The sequence below is a fragment of the Euprymna scolopes genome, chromosome 17 (assembly GCF_053919585.1).
Source record: "Euprymna scolopes isolate OS-2025 chromosome 17, ASM5391958v1, whole genome shotgun sequence".
NCBI classification, from domain to species: Eukaryota; Metazoa; Mollusca; class Cephalopoda; order Sepiida; family Sepiolidae; genus Euprymna; species Euprymna scolopes.
The window spans coordinates 397016-420941 of NC_136498.1; the positions used below are offsets into that span (position 1 = coordinate 397016).

The 23926-nt window shown below is 34.6% G+C and overlaps 1 protein-coding gene across 5 annotated transcripts in view; it reads left to right on the forward strand.

The window, feature by feature from the left end:
- Positions 1-4490: 4490 nt before the first annotated feature.
- The window catches only part of LOC145296644 (armadillo-like helical domain containing protein 1), a 217472-nt gene continuing 198036 nt past the window's right edge, over positions 4491-23926 (forward strand). For 2 of the 5 annotated variants that reach the window (XM_080142573.1, XM_080142574.1), the window contains exons 1-2: positions 4491-4608; positions 8612-8888. Coding sequence is in view for 3 of the 5 variants with exons in the window: in XM_080142571.1 (XP_079998697.1) it covers positions 4737-4942 (206 nt within the window). In the remaining 2 variants the exon portion in view is untranslated. Of the gene's footprint in view, positions 4943-8611; positions 8889-23926 lie in introns of all 5 variants that reach the window. The other 3 variants (XM_080142571.1, XM_080142570.1, XM_080142572.1) reach the window with 2 other exon arrangements.

Below are 23926 nucleotides of genomic sequence, written 5' to 3' on the forward strand. Positions count from 1 at the left end.
GGGACGGGAGATTCTGAATAACTCGGAATTCTCCCTGACTTGGCGACTGGTCCGAAATGCGCTGCCCCTCTTCGACGTACTTTTCCGGTATAAAGAACATACCAGTCGCTTCTGTCCGTGCTATGACGAACGCGAGCCCGAAACAATCGAGCACGCGTTTTTTAGTTGCAGCCGGATACAGCCCCTATTAAGGTACGTCGAGGGGGTAACAGCTCGCATCGATGCCGAGTGTCTGCTCGATCTCGACGTAGGAACTTTTGTGTACAACATGGAACCGCCGTTCCCCAGGGAGGAAAGTTTGGTTTTCCTGGCGATCCTAGCAGTAGCACGCATGACCATTTGGATCACGCGCCTCAAGTTGGTCCACGAAGGGACATCTGTTCCTGATCGGGATCTGATCGTTTACTTTAAACATTTGCTTAAAGTAAAGATCAGATGCGATTGGAAGAGGTTGCCTAGAGTGGAATTTGACAAGAGGTGGGTGCACAGCACTAGTTTGTGCATCCGTCGAGGAGCCAAGTTTCAATACGTGTTCCCTCCTTAGGCATGGCATGGGCGGTGCTGGGTCCTACGGAACCCATCCCGCCTAGGTTAGCATTATAAGTTCAGTAAAGTAACTCTTGACTGGTGGTACAAATGAGATCCTGTTCCTGATTTTATTTTTTGGTATTAGAGAACCTCTGAGTCTGCCCAACCCCCCTGCTCCTCATCTTTATTTTCTGATGCCCCCGGTCATCCCCCTACTCAGAGGTCACCTTCCTACCGCCTCCATCCGTTGCTTTATTTTCTCCCACCTCCATTAAGGCGACTTCCCCAAACCCCATTAGGGATGCTCTGCTTGTTTTCGGTTCCCCGGAAAACAGTGGGGGATCTAGCCACATAGAATAGTACAGGGGGGTCTTACTAACAACACATTAGTAGTTTTTTCCTTATTTTTGAAATGAACATTTTCATTAGTTTTTTCCCACTCCACGAACATTTTATGCCAATTAATTCAAGAACTCTTTCTAATGAAATCGAACTTTATTTTCTCACACATACACACACACACAAAAAAAAAAAAAAATGCACACACAACATACAGAAATGAATATACAAATTGTACATAGTTAAATTTTACATTGAACGCTGGGGTTATTAGTTAGATTAGGATCCACAGAGTGATTGAGGTATTTTGGTAAATGTTGCCAGTCAAGTGTAAGACTTCAAAGTCTCATCTGTTACATAGTCAAAAAGACCCTGTACCATCCCCCTCCCAATTTTTTGTAGGGCCTTGTGCCTAATTTTGTTGAATTGAATTTTTTGTACGTTTTTTATGTTCAATTTTTTCTTTCTCAATAAAATATATAAACAAGATCAAAGTGTAGTATCTGTTCTTCAGATGCTGCACTTCATTTTCTTGTTCTCTTTCGTTAGAGAAGAAATCCTTCACGACTGAGACAATTTTTATTTTTGTACCTTTTCTCCACGTTAAAAAACGACCCTGGTGTCTAACTCTGTCCCGTGGGGAGGCATAGTAAATAGGTACATCAACAAATTTTATCACTTGGCCTTCGGGACAAGATCAAGGTGTAGTATCTGTTCTTCAGATGCTGCACTTAAGATAATTTGTACCAGTCAATGGAGGGGAAACCCTCTATACTGGGACAATTATTATTTTTGGTAACCAGAGTGCCCCCTTTTTGCCTACTTTTAGGGGAGCTGGTTTTTACCTAACATTAAAAACGGCCTTGTGCCTAATTTGCTCAGTGGGGGAGCAAATAAATACCATCTGTTCTTCAGATGCTGCATTGCTGCACTTCAATTTCTTGTTCTCTTTCGGTGGAGGAGAAACCCTTCACGACTGAGACAATTTTTATTTTTGTACCTTTTCTCCACGTTAAAAAACGACCCTGGTGTCTAACTCTGTCCTGTGGGGAGGCATAGTAAATAGGTACATCAACAAATTTTATCAGATTGGAAAATATTTCTGATCTGATCGGTTCGGATTTTTTTCTGCTTTCCGGAGAAAATATCGATACCCTTTTAAAATGTTTTCTTCGTTAAAATCTTTCTAGAAATGTAGCGAAGGGCCGAGACTAATTGTTCTCAAATAATTGATTGAATTTCGAATCTAGAATTCTCCGTAAGAGTCAAAATATTAAGAATTTGTTTTAAAATATTTTGGGAGAAATCCAAAATATTTCAGTGAATTTTGAAATAAGATTCCAGAGGAATTTTATTATATTTTTCGGATAAAAAATCCGATATATATATATTTTGTAGTCTAAAATGACTAAATTGAAAAAAGAGAAATTTATTATTTTTCCCTGAGGGAAATATTTTTCGGATAGAGATCCGTCCGATATATATATTTTTTGAAGTCAGTGTGACTAGATTTAAAAAGAAGAAATATTAATTATTTATCGAAGAGATAAATAATAAATTAAAAAGAATTTAAGAGAATTGAAACAAGGATTGTTTTAGAATATTCTTTAAAAAAGCAAGTTACGGAGGTTTTCTAGAGTTCGAAAGAATTTTAATTTTTAAATATAATAAAAAAAGAATATTAAAAGCTACATTCTCCTATTTAGGCTCTTTTTTTTTCAGCTATTTCCTTTTCAGATCCATAACCAAATTTTTCCCGAGAAAAAGACGCCTCTGAATTTGTTTTTTATAAAATTGCCGCTGTCTGGCAAGATTTCAAAATAAGAAGAATAAAAGAAAAAGAAACCAATGAACATTTTTCTATAGATTTTTCTACAAATTTTAAGAAAAAAAAGAACTCTCCATGAAAGAAATTGTTTCTTGCATTATTGTAGAGCTTATTTGCTTTAAATGCACAGAAAGTCTTATGCTGTTAAAAAAAGAAAATGTCGTCTGCTTATAATAAAAAAAGCGTGAAAACTCAAACTGTGAGTAATATATTTTTTCCTTTTGTGTGTTAAAAAGAAGTTTTTTTGAAAATCGCATATGGACAAGTATGCATTGTTAAATTTATTTTGTACATTTATTTTGTGTAATTTTTTTTTTTTTTTTTGTCTTTAAAATGAATTTCTTGTTCCTCTTTTGCACGAATTATTTAATTATTTAAGCGATTTATATATTCATATTATTCCACTACAGAGAAGAAGCAATAGATGGACTTGTTTGTTGCTTACAGCTTAAAAATGCTAAAATAATGAGGATGTGATATTGGAAACTGAGACATATTTTAAGTCTAAATATAAATCGTTCTACAAAAAAAAAAAAAAAAAAAAAAATGTTAGAGAAGTGTTAGAATCAGTGTATCATCATCCTAGAAGGGAACTGTGTATAAATGTGGAAAAGTCGAATTTTGTTTGTTGTTGTTTTATTAGTTAGGTTCGGAGCTTATCTTGTGATGCGTTATGTAAGAAATGATTAAATTAATCTACATAAGTACTGAAGTTCACAAATTCAATTATTTTGAATAATTATTTTTAATTGTAAAGAATAATTGAGAATGAAATGAAAATGTTTTCCTTGTATGGATATATTAAGTGGAATCATAATTTGTATTTTAGGGAAAGAGAGAGGGGTGAGAGAGAGAGAGAGAGAGAGAGAGAGAGAGAGAGAGAGAGATTTTTAGTTGGTTGTTTTTTTTTTTTTTTTTTACGGCATATCAACCCTTTTCGGGTTATTTAATGCCGAATCCAAAGATTTTGAAGAAAATTTTTTTTTGTTGTTTTCACGTCGGTTTCTATTTAACCCATAGTTGGGACCCTAACAGGTACTACCACTCCGGGTCAGAGTGGATCTGGGAGCAATGGTAATTAAAGGGTGGCTCCACACTCCCCAAAGCCCACAAGCTGGGGCCTCACCACTGGATATAGTTTAAGGTCATATCCAGGACCGAGAGAGAGAGAGAGAGAGAGAGAGAGAGAGAGAGAGAGAGAGAGAGAGAGAGAGAGAGAGAGAGAGAGAGAGAGAGGCAGAAAGAGCGATTGGGGAGTGAGAGAGGGTGAAAAAAGATAGGGAGAGAGAATGAGAAATAGCAGAGAAAGAGAGAGTTGGAGAGAGAGATGGGGAATACAGGAAGAGAGAGAAGAGAGAGAGAGAGAGAGGATGAAAAGGGGAGGTTAGAGAGAGAAAGGGAGGGATAAAAAGAAAAGGAGAGAAAGTAAAAGAAAATGAGAAGGTAAAAGAGAGGGAGAGAGAAAAGGGAGAGAAAGAGAGTTGGAGAAATAGAGACAGAAAAAGTGAAAGAGATGGCGAAAAAGAAGATAAAAAGAGGATGAGAAAAAGGGGAAGAGAAGTAGAAAAAGAGAAACTGTGAAAGAGAAGGAAAGAGGTAAAAGCGGAGAAAGAGAGCAGGAGAAATAGATGCAGAAAGAGAGATTGGAAGATAGTAAAGGAGAGGAGAGGGGAAAGGAAGAGAAGAACGAAAGAGAGAGTTAGAAAGAGGGGGAAAATACAGGAAGAGAGAGAAAAAGGGAAGAGGGAAAGGGGAAGTAAGAGAGAAAGAGAAAGAGGGAGAGAGATAAAGATGAAAAAAGAGAAAGAGAGGTGGAGGTACTTTTTCTCTAAAAAGAAAAAAGAAAGCGAGCCAGACAGAACTAATCGATCAAAAGGCGTGTTCCATTTGTTGTTTGTTGTTGCCATGTAAACGTAAGCATTTTCTTTTATTTTTAAATCCTTCTTGTAAAAAGGCACGAAAAGCGTGTTTTGTGTTTGTTTTATTTCTTTTACTGTTTTTTGTTTTTAAATTTAACCTCGCACAATTTCAACGAAAGAAGATGAGATCAGCGGTGAATGAGACCCAGGTTAGCAACGTGTTCGCCTTGTTCAAAGAATGGGACAAAGGCGATCAAGTTGTACGCAAAAAATTCCTCGCCGGTTTTATCGAACAGAATCAAAATAAAACAGGACCGGAATTGGAACAGGAATTCGCTGAGGGAGCAAGTTTAATGCTCGTTCGACTAACAGCCTGGCTTCGACTTACGTATCCTTTTTATGAACCCTTTGTCGGTATGCAGTTTAGGCAAAATTGGGTGTACACGCACAAAAACAAACATGGCGATCAGTGAAAACAATAGGAATACATAAGATAATAAAGGTCTTAATATCATAAAAAAAAAAACTACTTGTTTGCGGCAGTTTCAAATGTCATATTCGTTCAAAAGAGACCCAAATACCTCTAAAAATTAACTTTTAAAAGGTAACTCTTTAGTTGGTACTCTAGCGCATTTGGATCAAATATTTATTTCCAAATTTATAAATTTAGTGTTTAATGTTTATTAGCATGATTCAGAGATAAAATAAAATATTTTTTGTTAAGTAAAAAAGAAAATGAAACTAATGAATCAGTCATTGGCGATTATTAAGGTGACGTCACAACGGTGTAATTTTATAAGCTATAGGACTCTGGCTTGTGAGTCGGCATTCACCAATTTATCATCGGAATCCGTCGATATTAGAGATCCTGGTTGCAGGTGAAGGGATATCTATGAGTCGAAAGTAGTAGAGTATCACTGAGACCGTGTCCAATTTAAGAAGGGTCCTACCGAGTGACATCTACATAAATTTAAAAGGCATGAACAACTTCGGAAAAATAGCGACATCCAACAAAGAACTTGAGATCACTGCACTGGGATAAACTAACAACCTTTATTAGCTTGTTTAAGAAAAAGTAAGTCAAACCATTCCAACGTTATGTGTTTTTGCAGCAAGTGTTCATTAGACATAATCTTTGCTAACGTGTGTCTCAAAGAAAACGTAAAAGTTCATGGTTACAGATTTTCATGTTGAGAGAAACTTGTTGAAAAGAATTAATTCTCATTTGATATGGTACTTGCTACGTTGAGAATTTAGGTGTATGACGTGCGCAAAGTTATGTTGGTGATTTTACGTCCCATAAGACGGAGTCGGCAGCAATGTTGTTTACTCCTAAAACTGCATCCTGGACTGGTTTGACTTACGTACGCACAAGCTTATATAGGAGAGTTCTAGAACATTCTGGACTATTTGTTGTATTACTGCACGCAAGGCGTAACATAGTTTGTTTATCGCATGTGTGTGGCCATCCACACTACGATGTTGTAAGCTTGCACATACTTCATATGCATGTGTGTTAAAAATGGTGATTGCTTTAAAATGTCTCTGCTGAAGATTTGTTCCGGCTGTATATAGTGGTTGCTAGAAAGCTGTCCCTTTTAGTTATGCAAGGGTTAGAGGCTATCTTAACAACCTACACGCCATATCTACCTCTTTTTCTTTAGTGAAGGATTAAAGAACGATTTGTCGTGCTTATCAGCCCCTTTCTACTTTAAGATGGCGAACTAACATATCAAAAGAGATAACTTAGATTGGTGCTTGTACAGTTTACTGTGCTGTTTTTTGGGTTTTTTTTTTTTAGGTAAGATTTTGGTTCTTGTCCAAAATTTCTCTTTTATTAAGAAACAAAAATAAAGCACAATCTTTATGGTATACACACTCGTGACGAAATGAAAACATCATACTCCAAAAATCACATATTTTTGTAAAGAAAATCATTTTTTAGCGATTAATGGGAATTTGTATGCATTACAACATACATCTTGCAAGTTTGAATTGTTGAGTTATCTCCTTTATTTCTTGAAATTATTTTCAAGAAATCAACGTGAAACAGTCCCCCCTCTCTTACTCATATAATTTGATTTTCTCAGTTCAAAATATTTTAATGGTAGGTACTCCAACGAACTACAAATACCCGAGACAAACCAGCAAAATCCCACCCCATACACAGTAGAGATCCCTAGATGCCAGAAAGCCTTCTACTCTAATAGTTTCTTCCCTCGGGAGTTTAGACTTTGAAATTCTCTTTTAGCTCCCTGCTTCCCTGACTATACTGACATGCAGAAGTTCATCTTGCTGCTTAACTCCCTACATAGTATCCCCACAAATTATGTCCCAGATAGTAGCCGCCTACATCAAAGTGACACTGTGTCTTGTTTGAGATAAAATGCAATAAGAAAAAAAAAGCTTGATCAATTTACATGATTTTTAGAATATATTTTCGTTCTGTCATGAGTACGTAAATCATACAGATTTTTCTTTAGTTTTGTTTTTTGACATAGAGGGAAGTCCAAACAAAGTTTTCAAATGAAATTCAATGTTTACAGTATCCTTTGTTTATTAAATTGTTAGATAACAGTACAGTATAGGGTTTACAAAAGCCCCCTCCCATCTCTGTTAAGACGGGATTTCTAAATAATAATGTTAATATTTCAATACAGTATGTAAACTTCACAAGTATCCCTATCACAACTTAAGGAAACAATGAAACAATAAAAATAAAATAAAGATATGGGAGAAAATAGTTTACTTTAGTGTCCTAAATTGGTACAATTAGTGCCTTTAATGAATTTAATCATTCAGATTGGGGGATCAGTTTCATATATAAATTTAACGTATACTGATCCCCTCATTTCTGGGATATTCTAGCTTTTTAGGGGCAGTTAATCAAATCTGACCCTAAGTCTGACTGGCAACTTTAACTAAACAATAAAAACAATTTAAAAATAACTTCAGATAAAAGTGCATTTTAAAAATAGGTATCTTTGTTTGATTTGAAGTCATAAGCAGTTCCAACTACAAATGGAGAAAGCCAAATCAAGTTCTGACTTTTACCGAAATATAGAAATAAAAATGACACTGCCAGACGATTCCAATGAATTGGAAAAATAAGGTTTCCACTTTTAGCTTATGGCTAGTTTATGGTTAGGGTAAAAAAAAACAATTTGATTCATATTATGTAGAAGTACCGAAAACAGTATTACAGAATACACTTAAATACAAAATAAAATCTACAATTTCTTCCATTAAGTAATTTTGAAGAAAAAAAATGCTAATAACACATTCAGTTTGTTCATTGAAGTTCATTAACCCTTCCAACCCTGCATGGCTATCGTCTCTAGTAATAAAGCTAAAAAGACGACAAACCCAATAGTTCAGCCTTCTAATAATATGTTATCAAATAATTTTGCTAATCACCTATTTTCATTTTAGCTAATTTTTGCATAATTGGTTCAGAGTCTAAAGGATTGATGTTTACCAGTTTCGGAAATCTCCAGTGAAACTCATAATAAATGATAAGTACTGCAATGTTCTTAGATATTAATTCCCAAATTGTACTGAGACAAGACACTTTGTCACCCTAGAGTAAAAAAAAGATCCTTTTATCCTCAGAATTAACTTTAGAGGACTCCTAAAACATATTTCATTCGGCACTATTTTAAAACGTCTTATCATTTCTTGGAAGAGATAATTTTGAAAGGGATATTTTTCAACATGGGTGCACCTTGTTTTAAATGTTAACTGGTGTATCATGGTCGGATTTTATTTCTGCTTTGTTTGACGGAAAGCAAATAAAATGGACACTAAAATGCATTACAATTTTATTCTCGGACCAAAAATACAATCTCAGACCAATCATCAATTTTATTCAAAAAGTCCATTTCAAGACAAAGTTACCCCCAAAATATAAATAAATTTCAATCATAATGCATGAGTAAGCATATTCACCAAGATACAGCCATTGGTACTTTTTAAACTTTTTTCACTAAAGCAATTTCGTTTTGGTAAATTTTGAATTCTGCATTGCCTATTATTGAAGTGTTTTTGTTTTTTTAAGGGATTAACCACTTATCAAAGCCCAAAGGCCGCTTGAAGATAAGGATTAATGAGTGTCAAATGGTCGGTGAGACAACACTCTTATGATTGGTAGTGGTGGCAATTGGGTAGAATTTGATTATTTAGAGAACAGCTCAACAAGAGAACTTGTTTACATTGGACTTGAAAATGTCAGCTGGAAAAAAGGCCCACACTATAAAGTTCCATAGGCGGACAGTTCTAGGAAAGAAACTTTGTTCATGGACATAATTACATTATTTTTTTTTACCTTTAAAAAGGTAAGCCCAAATGTTTGTGTTTTTTTTAAATGTCTTCATCATGCTATATCATCATCATCATCATCATCATCATCATCATCATCATCATCATCAGTAGTTTTAGTTTAACATCCGTTTTGCATGCTAACATGTTTTTATTGGAATCCTTTGAGATAAGTAATTTGTATATGTATTTTTTATTTTTGCAAACTGTAATCCTCATCTTCAGAGTTGTGTTCCACCACGTTTTGGCCATCTCATCCTCTGACCTTCTTCAGGTGATTAACTGCAATGGGATAGAAATGCTGCATCTCGTAACTGTATCCGCAGTAATTACTATCTTCCATAGTTGTTGTTGTCTCACCACGTTTTGGCCAACTAATCCTCTGACCTGCTTTGGGTAGGATTGAAACTGCTATTTTCAGACAATGCTCAACTGGAACTGTAGAGATTCAATGCCTCTATCCACTACACGAAGGAGCTCATGGTGCAGTGGATAGAGGCGTTGAATTTCTATGGTTCCAGGTGAGAATAGTCTGAAGATAGTGGTTTCAATCTTACTAAAGCAAGCCTGAGGATTAGTTGGCCAAAACGTGGTGAGAGGACACCAACTGTGAAGATGATAACAACCCAGCAAAAAAAAATGATACTTGCTAGCATTTGACAGCTTTAAGAAATTGATTTCCAAACTAACCTTTATCTGTCCAAATTTTTATTTATCCCTCCTTCTCTTAAGTCCATCCTTATGATTTCCTCCCATGTTTTCCCTAACATTCCCCTATAAACTGAACCTGCTTATTCAACTGTTGTACATCTATGAACCCAAGAACTCTCATTAATTCTTTCAATGTTGCTATATTGTTAAAATCTTCTGTTTTGCACATATCTCCCTATACTGTCCAGATTTAATCTTTCTCTGAGATCAACAGCGCTCAGTCTCATATTTCATATCTATTGTATCATTTACATATAATTTCTCTCCATACAACACATGTCTTCAACCTTCACTAGCCAGTTTTCACTTTCATACATCATCACACTGTACATATGTTTGATAAACTCTTAGTCAATAGGGGAAACGTTCTACTGGTTAGTAATGGCAGCAGTTTTTTTTTAAAACTTACTTTCATTCACGTCCAGCTGTTGCAATCTTTGCATTGTACTTCCTTTTATGAATTACCTTTATTTAATTAACAATGCTCTTATTATGTGATCCCTAAATACACTTCATCAAACTTTGTTCTTCCTTTTCATAATTTTTCAATCCTCTCATAATATTTTTCATAATTCAAATGACAATCTATCCATTTTATTAACACTTATACTTGAGTAGCTTTTAGCGTTGATAAATGGCTTATTAGTATATTTCAGTTTTTATAAAGTTAGGTACGTTTATATGTTTATATATTTATATGTACAAAATATGTTTCTAAACTAATGAACCAATCATTATGAAATTTTGAACACAATTTCTTGGCTTGAGGATGATTCTTACACCAAAAAACTGTGTTCCTAATATGAGCTATATTTAGTTTAATTTTATGCAAAGAGGAATAAAAAAAAAAGAATAGAAGCCCTTCATGAAAATTCGGATAGCTTGGATTATTGTTAAAGTTTTACTATAAGTATTAATAATAAATATTTAAGTTTCTTTGGAATATTTTAAAGCAATTTTTATGGGGCATAATATACAACCAATTTCTGATTTGAAAATTCACATATTTCAGATTCGCATTAGATATGATCCATAATCATTAGACACCAATTAAGCAATATTCCATGAATTTCAATTTCTTCTTAAGACCCCTTGAGCTTAAGCCTGAAAATTTAAACATTTTCTAAGCTCAAATTGATGAAATGGATTTTGATCTTCATTGGAATTAGGATTCTAAATCATCATAGGAGCAACTGGCCTTATGAAAAAAACCGTAAAAAGTACTTAGCAAGTATACCCGGTGAAGCAAGTGCAAGTGAAATACAAACAATTGCACTGAAAGGGATGGCGAGGATCCTAAAAAGATCTCTTGATTGGACTCACTAAAATAGGGGTAAATGTTAGACATCTGGTTGGATGTCCCACCCCCTAGAAGAAAAAGATGATGAAAAATGAAAAAAGATATAAGTTTAGTATCATTATATCTTGATTTTTATTTTTATTAGAACAAAAAGTGGACCAAAACTGTTCTCTTCAGGAAATTAAAGTTGTGATTAAAAAGTAGTACAAACCTGACCTTGTACAACATGCCATCCGTTTCAGAAAAGGGACAAAGAAAAAAAAATGGCTGCTCCTGCTATTTATGGACTAGTGGTCACGTAAGGTAACGAGAGTTGGGGGAAATATGCAAATGAGATGCAGTCAGTTTTTGAAATAAAAAGCCTGTGTGTCTCTTTGGCAGAAGTAAGTTCTGACAATTGTGTGCTGGGGTTTGATACCGAGAGTTATGAGGAGAACATAATGGTTGGGAATTTTTTCTTTGGACTTTACTTTCTAATAATACCAACATATTTAACTTCAAAATGACGATGCAAAATAAGATTAGGTATCCATAAATGTGTTAGAAAAATCTAACAGATTTCTTGACACTTATTACGGCTGCATAGTTAAGATAAGAAAAGCATTATACATTGAGAATAACAACAGGATATGGACGGTTGATAGAGCCTTATGATGCATATGCGCTTTTTATTTATATTTCTGCCATGACAGTCAGAATCAAAGGCACATAACTCAAATATTATGTTTACATATTATTTCTATTCTTTTTTTTTTGTTTGTTTCTTTATTTTTAGGAAAAAGTAGAAAAAATGTAGTTTTTTTTAAATTCATGTTCACTCCTTACTAAGCATATCGCCACATGGACATAAGGGGCTACTATTTGGAGCCATGTCTAGGAAAGATTAACAAGATATTTGTTTATGCTACATTTAAACTTCTGCATATCAATACAGCCAGGGAATCAGGCAGCAGGAAGGGAATTCCAAAGTCTAACTGTTCAAGAGAAGAAACTATTAGAATAGAAAGTTTTCTGGCATTTAGGGACAACAACAGTGAAGGGGTGAGATCTTATTGCTAAGCGGGTTTGTCAGGGATATGCACGTCGAGGGGGTACAAGTGAAATGAGTTCATCAGAACACATTCCATTAGAATATTTGTAAAACAGGCACAGTGATGCAACATTGTGACGATGGGATAGGGGTTGGAGTTAGTTGATAAAGTGGGACCGATTAGATTGACAACTCTTTTTTGGACCTTATCTAAGAGGGAGAGACTTGTGAAAAAAGAAACGTTATCTGGTGTGGCTTTTTATGCTATTGAGCCTTTGCTGGTCAATATGGAATTGGTCCGTGAGTTCACTGTTTAGCTATTTTTAATTATTTTTATTAATATCCAGCCTTCTTTGAAAACTAAGAACTAAACCATGTACAGGTTGTTCCGCATATTCAAGAATTCTTCGATGTTCGATTATACACAGCGTATCAAATTATTAACGAGTTTACATTTGTTTAAATATTTATAGAACAAGTGAATAAAAAACGATAAAACTTAGAGAAAGTGCTTACGATACTATTCAGCTACTCCAGTCCGAAAATAAAAGTATTTAAAGCAGTATTAGCGAAACTATAGCCGAAGATAGGAATATCTGTTGATTTCAGTGTGTCAAGTTATTAACGAGATTGAGAAAAAAACACAATATACCCATAATTTGTTTATTGAAATAATATTCAAATATCACATAAACTAGGAAAAATACTTAGAACACAATAACTACATAGCAATTTCTACGTTGACATAATCAGTAGGGTACATGCGATCCTTTTTTATGAATGACTTGTAAAAGACGTTGGTCCACAGAATTAATCACATTTGTGATTTCGTCAACAGTTATTCCTCATTATACCTCTTAGAGAACATCTCACAACTCATCTTTGCTCTTAAATTAGTGTCCACTTGCATAGAGGTGTCATTTCATGATACTCCAAAGGTTCTCAATTGGGTTCAAATCTGGTAAATTCGCAGACCACTCCATCTTCCGTCGCCCAGAGAACCCCAGTTGTTACTCTTTGCTTTTGTTTTCTGCATGCAAGGGAGCATTATCCTGCATAAGAATAATGGTTCTTCTGAATGTCAACCTTTGCTTCTTCAGCTATGGTTCAAAGTGCTCCTTCAGAAGATGTATGTAAACATTTGATATCATTTTTACACCTTCTGGGACTCTCCATAGGCTAAATAAAGTACCTCCGATAATCCCAGCCCAAATCATTATCCCACCACCACCCTGTTGGTGCCTTAAACGCTGATGACAATGTTGTCCATCTAGGACCCATCCCTTGCTCTAGCCATCTGGGCCATCAAGAGTGACATGCACTTCATCGGTAAACAAAACTTTGGAAAAATCCGTTTTCATGTTGTCCTCTGCCCATTTCTATCAGCTTTGTATGTGATGTTGCTTAAATGGAGGCTTTGTCATGGCTTAACAGACTTTGCCACTACTTTCAGAAGGCGACATCGAGTACTGTTTGAGACATTCTTTAATCTGGTTTGGTCAAAGACGTCTCAACTTGTCTGCCCAGGGTTCTTAACAACTTCATGTTTAATTTGGAGTAGAGAATGGCGTGAAACAACTCTAGATTTAACTTTATCAGCTCTCTTACGTACCTTTGTAAGGTCCTTGACAAAGTTCTTCACAGTTTGATGGTACCTTCCTATCATTTTCGATATTTCGAGGGTAGTTTTAACTTTTGCTAGCTGTTCTGTAATAGGACTCTTTTTAGAACTATTCAATCCACCTTTACGACCGATTTTATTGACAAAACAAACTGCCTTGTTAATAATTTCACACACCTCAAATACTGTGGATTCAGCAATTACGATGGCAAGTTGTTTACATTGCGTGGAACAGTACGAAAGTTTTATAGTATGCGCAGCTCAGCATTGCCAACATTTTTGAAGCTTTTGATACAAAACTACCGGTAAGTTTCTGAAACTGGTAAAAAAATGTTATCTTGTTAATAATTTGACATGCAGTGTAGATGCTCCTTATGTTCAGGAAACCATTTTTCTATTGTATCCACAAGGTTCAGTTATTGGTAATATGTCTCAGCCTCTTGCTGTATGCATGTCATTTTGATGGGGGATGTTTCCTGGTTGTACCAGGATTCTATTCCAGTTTGCACTGCTTCTTTCAAATTGTCTGATTCAGCTGTTGTGACTTGAGTGATGGGTGTGAGGATAGTAAACATAGCATTTACTACACCATTGGTATTGCCTGGTATGGATATCACCCTGATTTGGTATATCAGCCTCTGTTCTCTGATGTCTAAGATCCTGGAGTTCTTAGTCTCATCTAAATTTCAATCATTCAATATCAACACAAAGGGTTTGTGATCAATAGCAAGCATCAGGTGAGGTCAGTGAAAAACAAGCATTCTACAACTGTCCAAATAAAACTTTATGGCAAAAGCTTCTCCTTCAATCAGTGCATAATGGTTTTCAGCAAGTCTAACAAATCAGGAGCCCATATGTACAACCTTCCAGTACCCTGCCTGGCCTGGCAATGATGGTTTATTGTAGATGGGCACTCACAATGCTTTGGGAGTAGAGTAGATTCTATTTCTGCTCGGTTTCAATCTGTAGTCAGGCATGTTTTTAAAAAAATGTTTTACTCATGTTCACCCCATACAAGACACATCGTTACTTGGACATAAAGGGTTACTATTTGGGACCATGTTTAGGGAAGATAAGCAAGATGTTGATTTACATTACATTTAAACTTCTGCATGTTAGTACAGTCAGGGGAGCAGGTAGCAAAAAGGGAATTCCAAAGTCTAGCTGTTTGAGGGAAGAAACCATTAGAGTAGAAGGCTTTCTAGCATTTAGCGACCTCAACAGTTAAGGGGTGTGATTTTGTTGTTAAGCAGATTTGTCAATGAGACACAAGTACAATGAGTTCATCAGAGCACATTCCATTAAAATACTTGTAAAAACAGAACAGGGATGCAACATTGTGATGATGGAATAGGGGTTGGAGCTTAGTTAACAATGTCGGACCTATTAGAGTGGAGACTCTTCTTTGGATTCTATGCAAGAGGGAAAGACTAGCAGCAGATGCAGCAGCCCAGATGTGACAACAATACTCCATGTATGGGCGAATAGTGGTTTTCCTGGATGCTGTCTAGGATTTTATCCTTAGACTTCTGAAAACGTTGCTCCAGGATATCATCCCAGTAAAATTTGTTATTATGTTTAAGCAACTTCCTGAAAGATGACATGGCAGGCACATGGACAAATGCATATAATACCTGATTAATAAGGAGATAGGTACTGTGATATTCATTCCAGGCATCAAAAATGTTTTTCTTTTTCTCTGTGGGTATTATATAGACAAGGTTGAATGAAGAGCGTATTTGGTGTGTCTCCCATCTCATTGCTGTATTCAAATTCTGCAAGAACTGTTCTACCTGGACAACCATCCTTTTTGGAGATTGTGATCATTCTGCAACACCATGGCATTAATGTTCCAGCTGACACTGGTTCAATAATGTTTAGTGCAATATCAGAATTCATGTTCTACCCCATTGTCGCTGCTGGTTTCATATTATTAGACTGGACTATTTTTCAGTAGAGATTAACAAAGTTCATAGATTATTTAAGATATCTGTAACTATAAAAGTTTGATTTTCATAAATATATACTTTTTTATTCATTTATTTTTGTTACTTCAACATGTAGGGATTATGGTAATTATGCAGATTAAGGACCATGCTATCATCGAAATTTCTGAGCAGTTTATGTAAAACGCCAGAAGATACCAAATGAAAATTTTGTGATTTTTGTTCACAAATGCTGGCCAATGTTTTTAATGAAATATTATTTCTGTCATTACAAAGATAATTTAATGAAAACGTAATTGAAAAAAAAGAAAAAAAAAGAAAATACAATGAATAATTATGGGACAATTTTTATGAAACTAAAAAGAATTCAAAGCAAGGAAAAAAAATTCATTGTAAGGTAAGTTTCAGGAATACATATTTATTTTTTTGGATCAACTGATAGCAAACTTTTTTTTTTTCACATTTTTATAATAATTTATTTTTTGCTTTTTTAATTATTTTTAACATTTGTTTTGTTCATCTCAAAATAAATATATTTAGTTCTTTTTTATAATAAACCAAATGATAGTAAACAGATATTTTCGTAAGGTTTTTTTGAGGATTAAAAAAAATTTTTAGGGTTAGACAGATATTTGTTTCTCTTATAAGCTTCCATTTCCGACAAAAACAAAAACAAAAACAAAACAAACAAACAAAAAAAAAAAGAAAAATATATATATTTGCTTCCAGAGAATACAGCACCTCTGTTAACTCCAACTAAATTCATGTTCACTTTAGCTAGTTTTCAAAAATATATTGAATTTAGTTTTTATTGAATTTCCTGCAATATTTTTTATCGTGTTCAACAATAGTTGTTTGATACAATTTTCAATGGCTCAGTGTTTCGACATCTGCCGACGTTTTATATAAACTGCTTGGAAAATTTCGATAATAACATGATCCTTATTCTGCATTGATACTGGGAAGGGATGATGATGATAATGATGAAAAAAATAAAAAGGCAAATGTGTAGTTTAGCAGTGTAAATTATTTGACAGACAAAAAATTATAAAAACTATTTATTTTTATATTATACACATTATTAGACCCTAAAACTCGAAAAAAAATTCATTTTTATTAATTTTTCAACATTTCTTATTAGACTAAATGGACGACAATCGAGGCCGCCATATTATTTTAAAATTTGGCCTTTCTGTTTGATAGATTGGCGTTTTTTTAAAGCTCAACTACTTTTGGCCGACTTTTTTTTTTGCAAAGCTTAAAAAGACCAAATTTGGCCTTAAAAAGGCCAATCTTTCTAATCTTAGAAAGGCCAAATTTTAAAAGCAATACCAGCGGCTTCGAATGTCGAACATTTAGTCTAAAAAAATGATGAAAAAATAAAAATGAATTTTTTTTCCTGTTTTAATTCAGCTTTTGGGTCTATACATGTGTTTTATATAAAAATATTTTTTATAAATTTGTGTTTGTAAAATAATTTACGAACTTGGATAATGTTCAGGAGAAGTAGAGAAAAAAATGCTAAGAAAAATAATAAGACATGTATAGGCAAATGTGTAGTTTAGCAGCATAAGCTATTTGACAGATAAAAAATTATAAAAATTATTCATTTTTATATAAAACACATTAATAGACCCTAAGGCTGAAATAAAACCTGAAATTTTTTTTTCAGACTAAATGTATGACAATCGAAGCCGCCATATTCTTTTTAAAATTTAGCCTTTCTAAGGGTTGACAGATTGGCCTTTTAAAGGGCAAATTTGGCCTTTTTTTTAGCGTTCCTTTAATTACAAAAAATATGGCGGCCAAAACATGAGGTTAAAAAAGGCCAATCGGTCAGACCTTCGAAAAGCCAAATTTTCAAAACGCCTCAAATTTATTCTAATAAAAAATGTTGAAAATTAATAAAAATGAAATGTTTTTCAGTTTTATTTCAGCCTTAGAGCCTAATAATGTGTTTTATATAAAAATAAATAGTTTTTATAATTTTGTTTTTATAATTTTTTACACTGCTAAACTATGCATTTGCCCATTTATAGTTAATATCTGTAACTAAAGAATTTATTTGATAATAATAGAGACAGCTAAGAGAGAATTTACTGAAACCACCAAAAAACGCATCAAAGCACAGAAATTAGGAACCCGTAACTTCTGGAAAATCTATAACAGTGTAGTAAATAATGGGCAATCAACAATTCCCCCACTATCCAACAATCATGAGGTTGTTTGCTCAGCAACCGAGAAGGCTAACATGCTTCCAGTCGGTTTGCCTCCAACTCCACACTGGACCCTGCTAACCACCCCCTCCCTGATTTTCCTTTGCGGACAGACGCCACACTAGACGATCTGAAAATTATCCCTTTTCAGGTGCATGCTATCATAAAAAATCTTGACATTTCAAAAGCGTGTGGACCTGATCTCATTCCGGCTATGCTATTAAAAAAGTGCTCAGCTGAAGTAGCTCCAGTTCTCTCACAACTTTACAACAAATGCCTTAATGAACCTTGCTTTCCTGCCTGCTGAAAAACTGCTTCTGTGGTACCAGTTTTCAAAGATTCTGGCGAACGAACTGAGCCAGTAAATTATCGCCCCATTAGCCTCCTCCCACTTTTTGCCAAAATATTTGAGTCCATAATAAACCAAGCTCTAGGCCATTACCTTACAGATGCTAAACTTGTTGCCGACCAACAATATGGATTTAGGCAAGCCTGTTCCACAGCAGATATCCTAACTGTAATCTCTGAACGTATATGGACAAAGCAGGGGAGGGTAGAGCAGTAGCTCTAGATATATCTAAGGCTTTTGACAGGGTATAGCATGAAGGTCTTCTCAGGAAAATCAGATCATACGGTATCACTGGAAGAATACTTAACATAATTAAATCCTTTTTAGATAAGAGAAAAATCCAGGTTGTCCTTGACGGTCGTACATCTAAACAATATGATATAAATGCAGGAGTGCCTCAGGGGTCTATCCTTGGACCTCAAGTATTCCTAATATTCATAAATGACCTCCCTGACAAAATCGTCTGTGAGATGGGTATATATACTGATGACACCACACTCTATAACAGACATGACAGGAAAACAAATGAACACATATCTAAAGAAATGACAGAAACACTAGAAGATGACCTCCGATCTGTAGTGGAATGGGGACAAAAATGGATGGTCACATTCAATGCTGCCAAGACTAAACTTATTTCCTTCAATAATTACAAGAAACCTTCTCTACCATCAATCGCAGTGGCCAAAGAATCTTTATCTGAAAGTACATCTTTTAAACTCCTCGGCCTAACGTTCACAGGAAACATGAGTTGGAACAATTACATTGAGAGCATTGCCAGGACTGCGGCGAAGAAGGTAGTTTCTCTCTACTGTGCTAGAAAGCTACTAATGCCCAAAAGTATCCTGTACCATTCGTCCATGTATGGAGTATTGTTGTCATATTTGGGTTGGTGGATCTGCTTCTAGTCTCTCGCTCCTAGACAAAGTTCAAAAGAGAGTCACCAACCTGATAGGTCCTGAACTGTCATCTAAGCTTCAGCCTCTGTCCCATCGACGAAATGTAGCATGTCTCTGCCTATTCTACAAGTACTTTAATGGTGAATGCTCTGACGAACTGCAAGCATTTGTACCCCCTCGACGTAAATACTGCCGACAAACCCGACAAGCAGCTAAATCCCACCCCTTCACAGTGGAGATCCCTAGATGTAAGAGAGCCTTCTACCCCAGTAGTTTCTTCCCCAGAACCGTTAGACTTTGGAATTTCCTTCCGGATTCCTGCTTCCCCAACTGTACTGACATGCAGAAGTTCAAGTGTAACGTGAACTGACATCTTGCTGCCCAACTCCCCACATAGTACCCCTGTAGCTTATGTCCGTGATAGTAGCCCCCTACATCAAAGTGGCAATGTGCCTTGTCTGAGGGGAAAAGGTAATAAAAAAAAATAATAAAATCTGAGGTTTGTATTAAACTCAAGTTTTACAAACACAAGAAAATACAATAACATATTCGAAGCTACTTTTAACCTGGCTTATTATCATTGGTCAAAGGGAGATAACTTATTTAATTATCTCCAATCTAAATCATGAAGTTATGTCCCTTAGCGATTCCACTGCACGTGACGAAACAAGAATTTTTTTTCTTAATTTAAATTTTTTTTTTTTTTTTTTATATCTACCTCCCATTTGCAGGATAAATTAATCCATCGTGTTAATTTTTGTTAATATGAATTTGTTGCATGATTTTTGTGGATTTTTTATTTTTTTAACTTTGGTTCATCCTAAACAAGACATATTGCCACCGAAATGTGCTTACTAGTGAATTAGGAACCAGGTTTAAAAGGATGATCCTAAGTGGAGAGTTGTATGGCGAGATGTTTGTTCACATTACATTTAAATTTTTGCTTGTTAAATACAGTCAAAGAAAAAGGGAGGGAATTGTAAGGACAAACAGTTTAAAGAAAAGAAGTTTTTTCGCATTTGGTGCCGTCGCATAAAAGACATTTTCTTCAGCAATATTCTATATTTGATAATAATATAAAATCCACTGTTCATAATAAACAATACAAAATTCAAAATTTAATGGCTTTAAAACCAAATAAGTGTAGAATCTCTTTCAATAATAAAAAAAGAATATTCAAATTAAATTCAATATTTCGATTCATAACAGAATCTTCATCAGGAAAATCCAGGGTTTTCTTTTTTTCTTTTTTATACGTGCCATGGCGATGATAACACTTAACACGTTTCAGATGTTGGGGAAGTATAAAGTTTAGATGTCCAGTACAGTATGCGGCAGTGCGGCACCGGTGAAGCACCTATGTGTTAAATAATAGAAAATAATGGTTTCAAGACCAAACAAGTGCAGAATCTCTTTAATAAATAACAAATATTTATTGAAATTAAATTTGATATTGCGATTCAAAACAAAATCTTACAAAATGCTTACTATGAACAGTGGATCTTTTATTTAATATGTATGCGCTCGACCAGCGCCTGATTCTGTATCGGACATCTAAATCTTATACTTAACATCTGAAGACGTGCCAAGCATTACCATCACCATGGCAAGTAAAAATAAATAACCTGGATTTTCCTGATAAAGATATCGTTATAAATTGAAATATCGAATTGAATTCCAATAAAAAAATGTTTATTAAAAGAGATTCTGCACTTGTTTGATTTTTAAACTTTAAATTTTGTATTCTATATACGATATTTAAAATTTTTATTCTGCAAACATTAATTTGTCTTTTGAATCATTTTGCAAATTAATATTAATTTGTTTTCTCAAATATTAATTTGTTGCAACTCGGACTTAAGATTAGTCGTAGGGTTAAGGGACGATATATTTTGTTTTGTAAGAAACAAATAATAAAATCAAACAGTTTTTTAATTTAAGAGGAAATTACAATTTATTATAAATTTAACATCATAATAATGATGTATATCATATAGAACATTGCTGAAGGAATTGTCTTTTATATGATGGTGCCAGAGGAAATATTTGATGGTGCCAGAGGAAATATTTGATGGTACCAGAGGAAATATTTGATGGTGCCAGAGGAAATATTTGCAAAAGAAAATGAATCTGAAAAAATAAGAAAATAAATGGATATTTTCTAAATTTGTAAAAGTCTGTAAAAAAGTTAGTATTTTCAAAATTAGATGATTTTGTAATACTTAGCCATATACTGGACTGAAACAAAATGTATCTCATAATGTTCGTATTTGGTTCTTTGGCAGCACAGGAAAACTGAAATCATAGTCGCCCTGTTCGTTTATCTCCATGTGAACTGACTTGGATGCACGGTATTCACACTAGCCAAACAGGATACATGGTTTTGTGTATTCATTCTTTAAAATAATTTTGAGAAAATTTGGCCTCTTGGTAGCCTTTCTTTCCCCTCCCCGCTAACAATGTTTCATTTTTGCCTCTTTTGGATTAACCACTTAATAGCCTTTTTAATTAACCCCAAGATGGAATACTGCTGCCATATCTGGGCAGGAGCTGCTAAAAACAGCCTATCCTGCCTTGACAGAGTACAAAATAGACTTTGTGGCTTAGTGGGGGATGGCCTTTTCTCTACCCTGCAACCTCTCTCCCACAGAAGAGACGTTGCGAGCCTATCCTTGTTTTATCGTTATTTCCATGGCAGGTGCTCATCTGAACTCCAATCTCTGGTCCCTCCTCACCAATCTTTCATGAAAAACACCCGTCTAGCTGAATGCACTGTGAAAAACTTCCCCCACTCTTTATCTGTGCCTAAATCAAAACGTGGATTCCATAAACAAAGCTTCTTTCTTAGAACTGCACGCCTGTGGAACTCTGTTCCGTCTGCCTGCTTCCCACCTGACTACAACTTGGATGTCTTCCTTCCAACGTTAATAAATTCCTAATGAACCGTCCCCTTAAGTAAACACTTCATCAAATCTCCACACTAACGTACTGTACTTGCAATAACCCTTATCCCTGAGTGGCTTCCGGGCCTTGATAAGTGGTGACCACCGTGTAAAAAAAAAAAAAAAGTCTTTGTCCACTTTGTCACAGTATTGACTTTGTTGCTACATGACTTACCGTTTCTACTTCCTTTTATTTTTAGAGAGAGAGAGAGAGAGAGAGAGAGAGAGAGAGAGAGAGCATGAAAGAGATGGGTAAGGTTTTCTTAATCTGGCCGACTTCCATTTGCATGGAAGGTTGTATATATTGCTTGTGGGCAGAAAAGGGAGGAGGGGTCGATTGATGGTCTGATAGCTCAAACTGAGGGGATAGTAACTGGCTATTAATGCGCTATGGCCCTGCCATGAGTTCCCTTTACATATATATATATATATATATATATATATATATATATATATATATATATATATATATATATATATATATATATACAGTATAACTCCTATAATTTGAACATCCGCTTCGTTCAAATTAGAGGATGCTGTTCAAGTTTCGTGATAAAAAAAATGTGCTGCAGTTAACTTTAATTTTCTAAGAATTAAGAAATAGTAAATGCAATTCATTGCTATATGATACTTCAAGTATATATTAAGTTGAGTTTACGATATATTGCAAGTAAGAATTGTTAAATATTATTACCAGGAACAAAAACATTGAAAATAAATTAAATCTACTCTTACTTGTTAGGTATTTATTACCTAAGTTATCATCTACAGAAATCATACATTTATGTAAAATACAGGTTTTTTTATTTATTCATTGAATGAGTCTCATTGCAGTTTCTATTTTCATCGATTGAGCTCTCGGGCGCTGCCATTGTATTCCGTAAGTGATTACGGAAATCTACAATTTCTTAGTTTTGTAGTTTCTTTATGATTATATCTCTTCGGAGTGACATTGCTTGCAAAACATAGTTGTCACTAAAGTAAGGACTTTTTTCTAGAAATTTTATAACCGTCTCCATAGACTTATCTGCATCATCCCATGATATTCCTTCATCAGAGTGTTCTTGGTTATTTACATTAGAGTCAAGAGAATGGGAGCTGTCGCTATTTTCATCACTATTACTGCCTTCAGGATATTGATCAGTAGTTTCCTCATCTTGTTGCGCCCACATTTCAACATAATTTGCATTAAGTGAATTAAGAACAGTGTGGTTGGTCGGTAACCGTTTGGTTTCAAGAATTTTTTCTAGACCCATTGTGATAGGTTGTTTTACACTATTTTAAATAAAGCAATCTGAAAAAAAAATTTGTGTAAATTAATTATCAATAGCTAATCTACATTAATTACATAGTACCAATATTAACATTTCTGCACAATATCTGACTAAACCATGTAAACAGTTTTACTGTAACTCCGCATCAAATATGCTAATACAATTTCAATGACGAGACAGTTCAAGTTTAGAGAAAGTCCAGATTTAGAAGAAGTCCAAATGAGAGGAAGTCAAAATGAGAGGAAGTCCAACTTTAGAGAAAGTTCAAATTAAAGGAGTTTTACTGTATGTAAAGGGAAATCATGGCATATATATATAATATACAGCATAATCATGTTGACACACTGTTTCCCATCAGATCACCAAAGTTAAGCAACGATGAGCCTGGTCATTACTAAAATGAGTGACCAATTTGGGAAGTCCAGGTACTGTATGTAGGAGGACGTCAACACTTCCCTGCAAAAAAAGTTGCGAAAACCTAACATCGTCATCTCCCCTAACGAGGATATACACGCGACTGGGGACCGCTTGTGAATTTCATACTCCTATGAAACTTCCTTCTTCGGAGGAAGCCAGTTAAACTCTGGATAGGTTTGGTGCTGACTGCACACCCACATATATATTTATATATATATATAATATATATATATATATATATATATATATATATATATATACATACATTTACATATATATATATGTACATACATTTAGACACACACACACATATATATATACATACATTTACATATATATATACATAT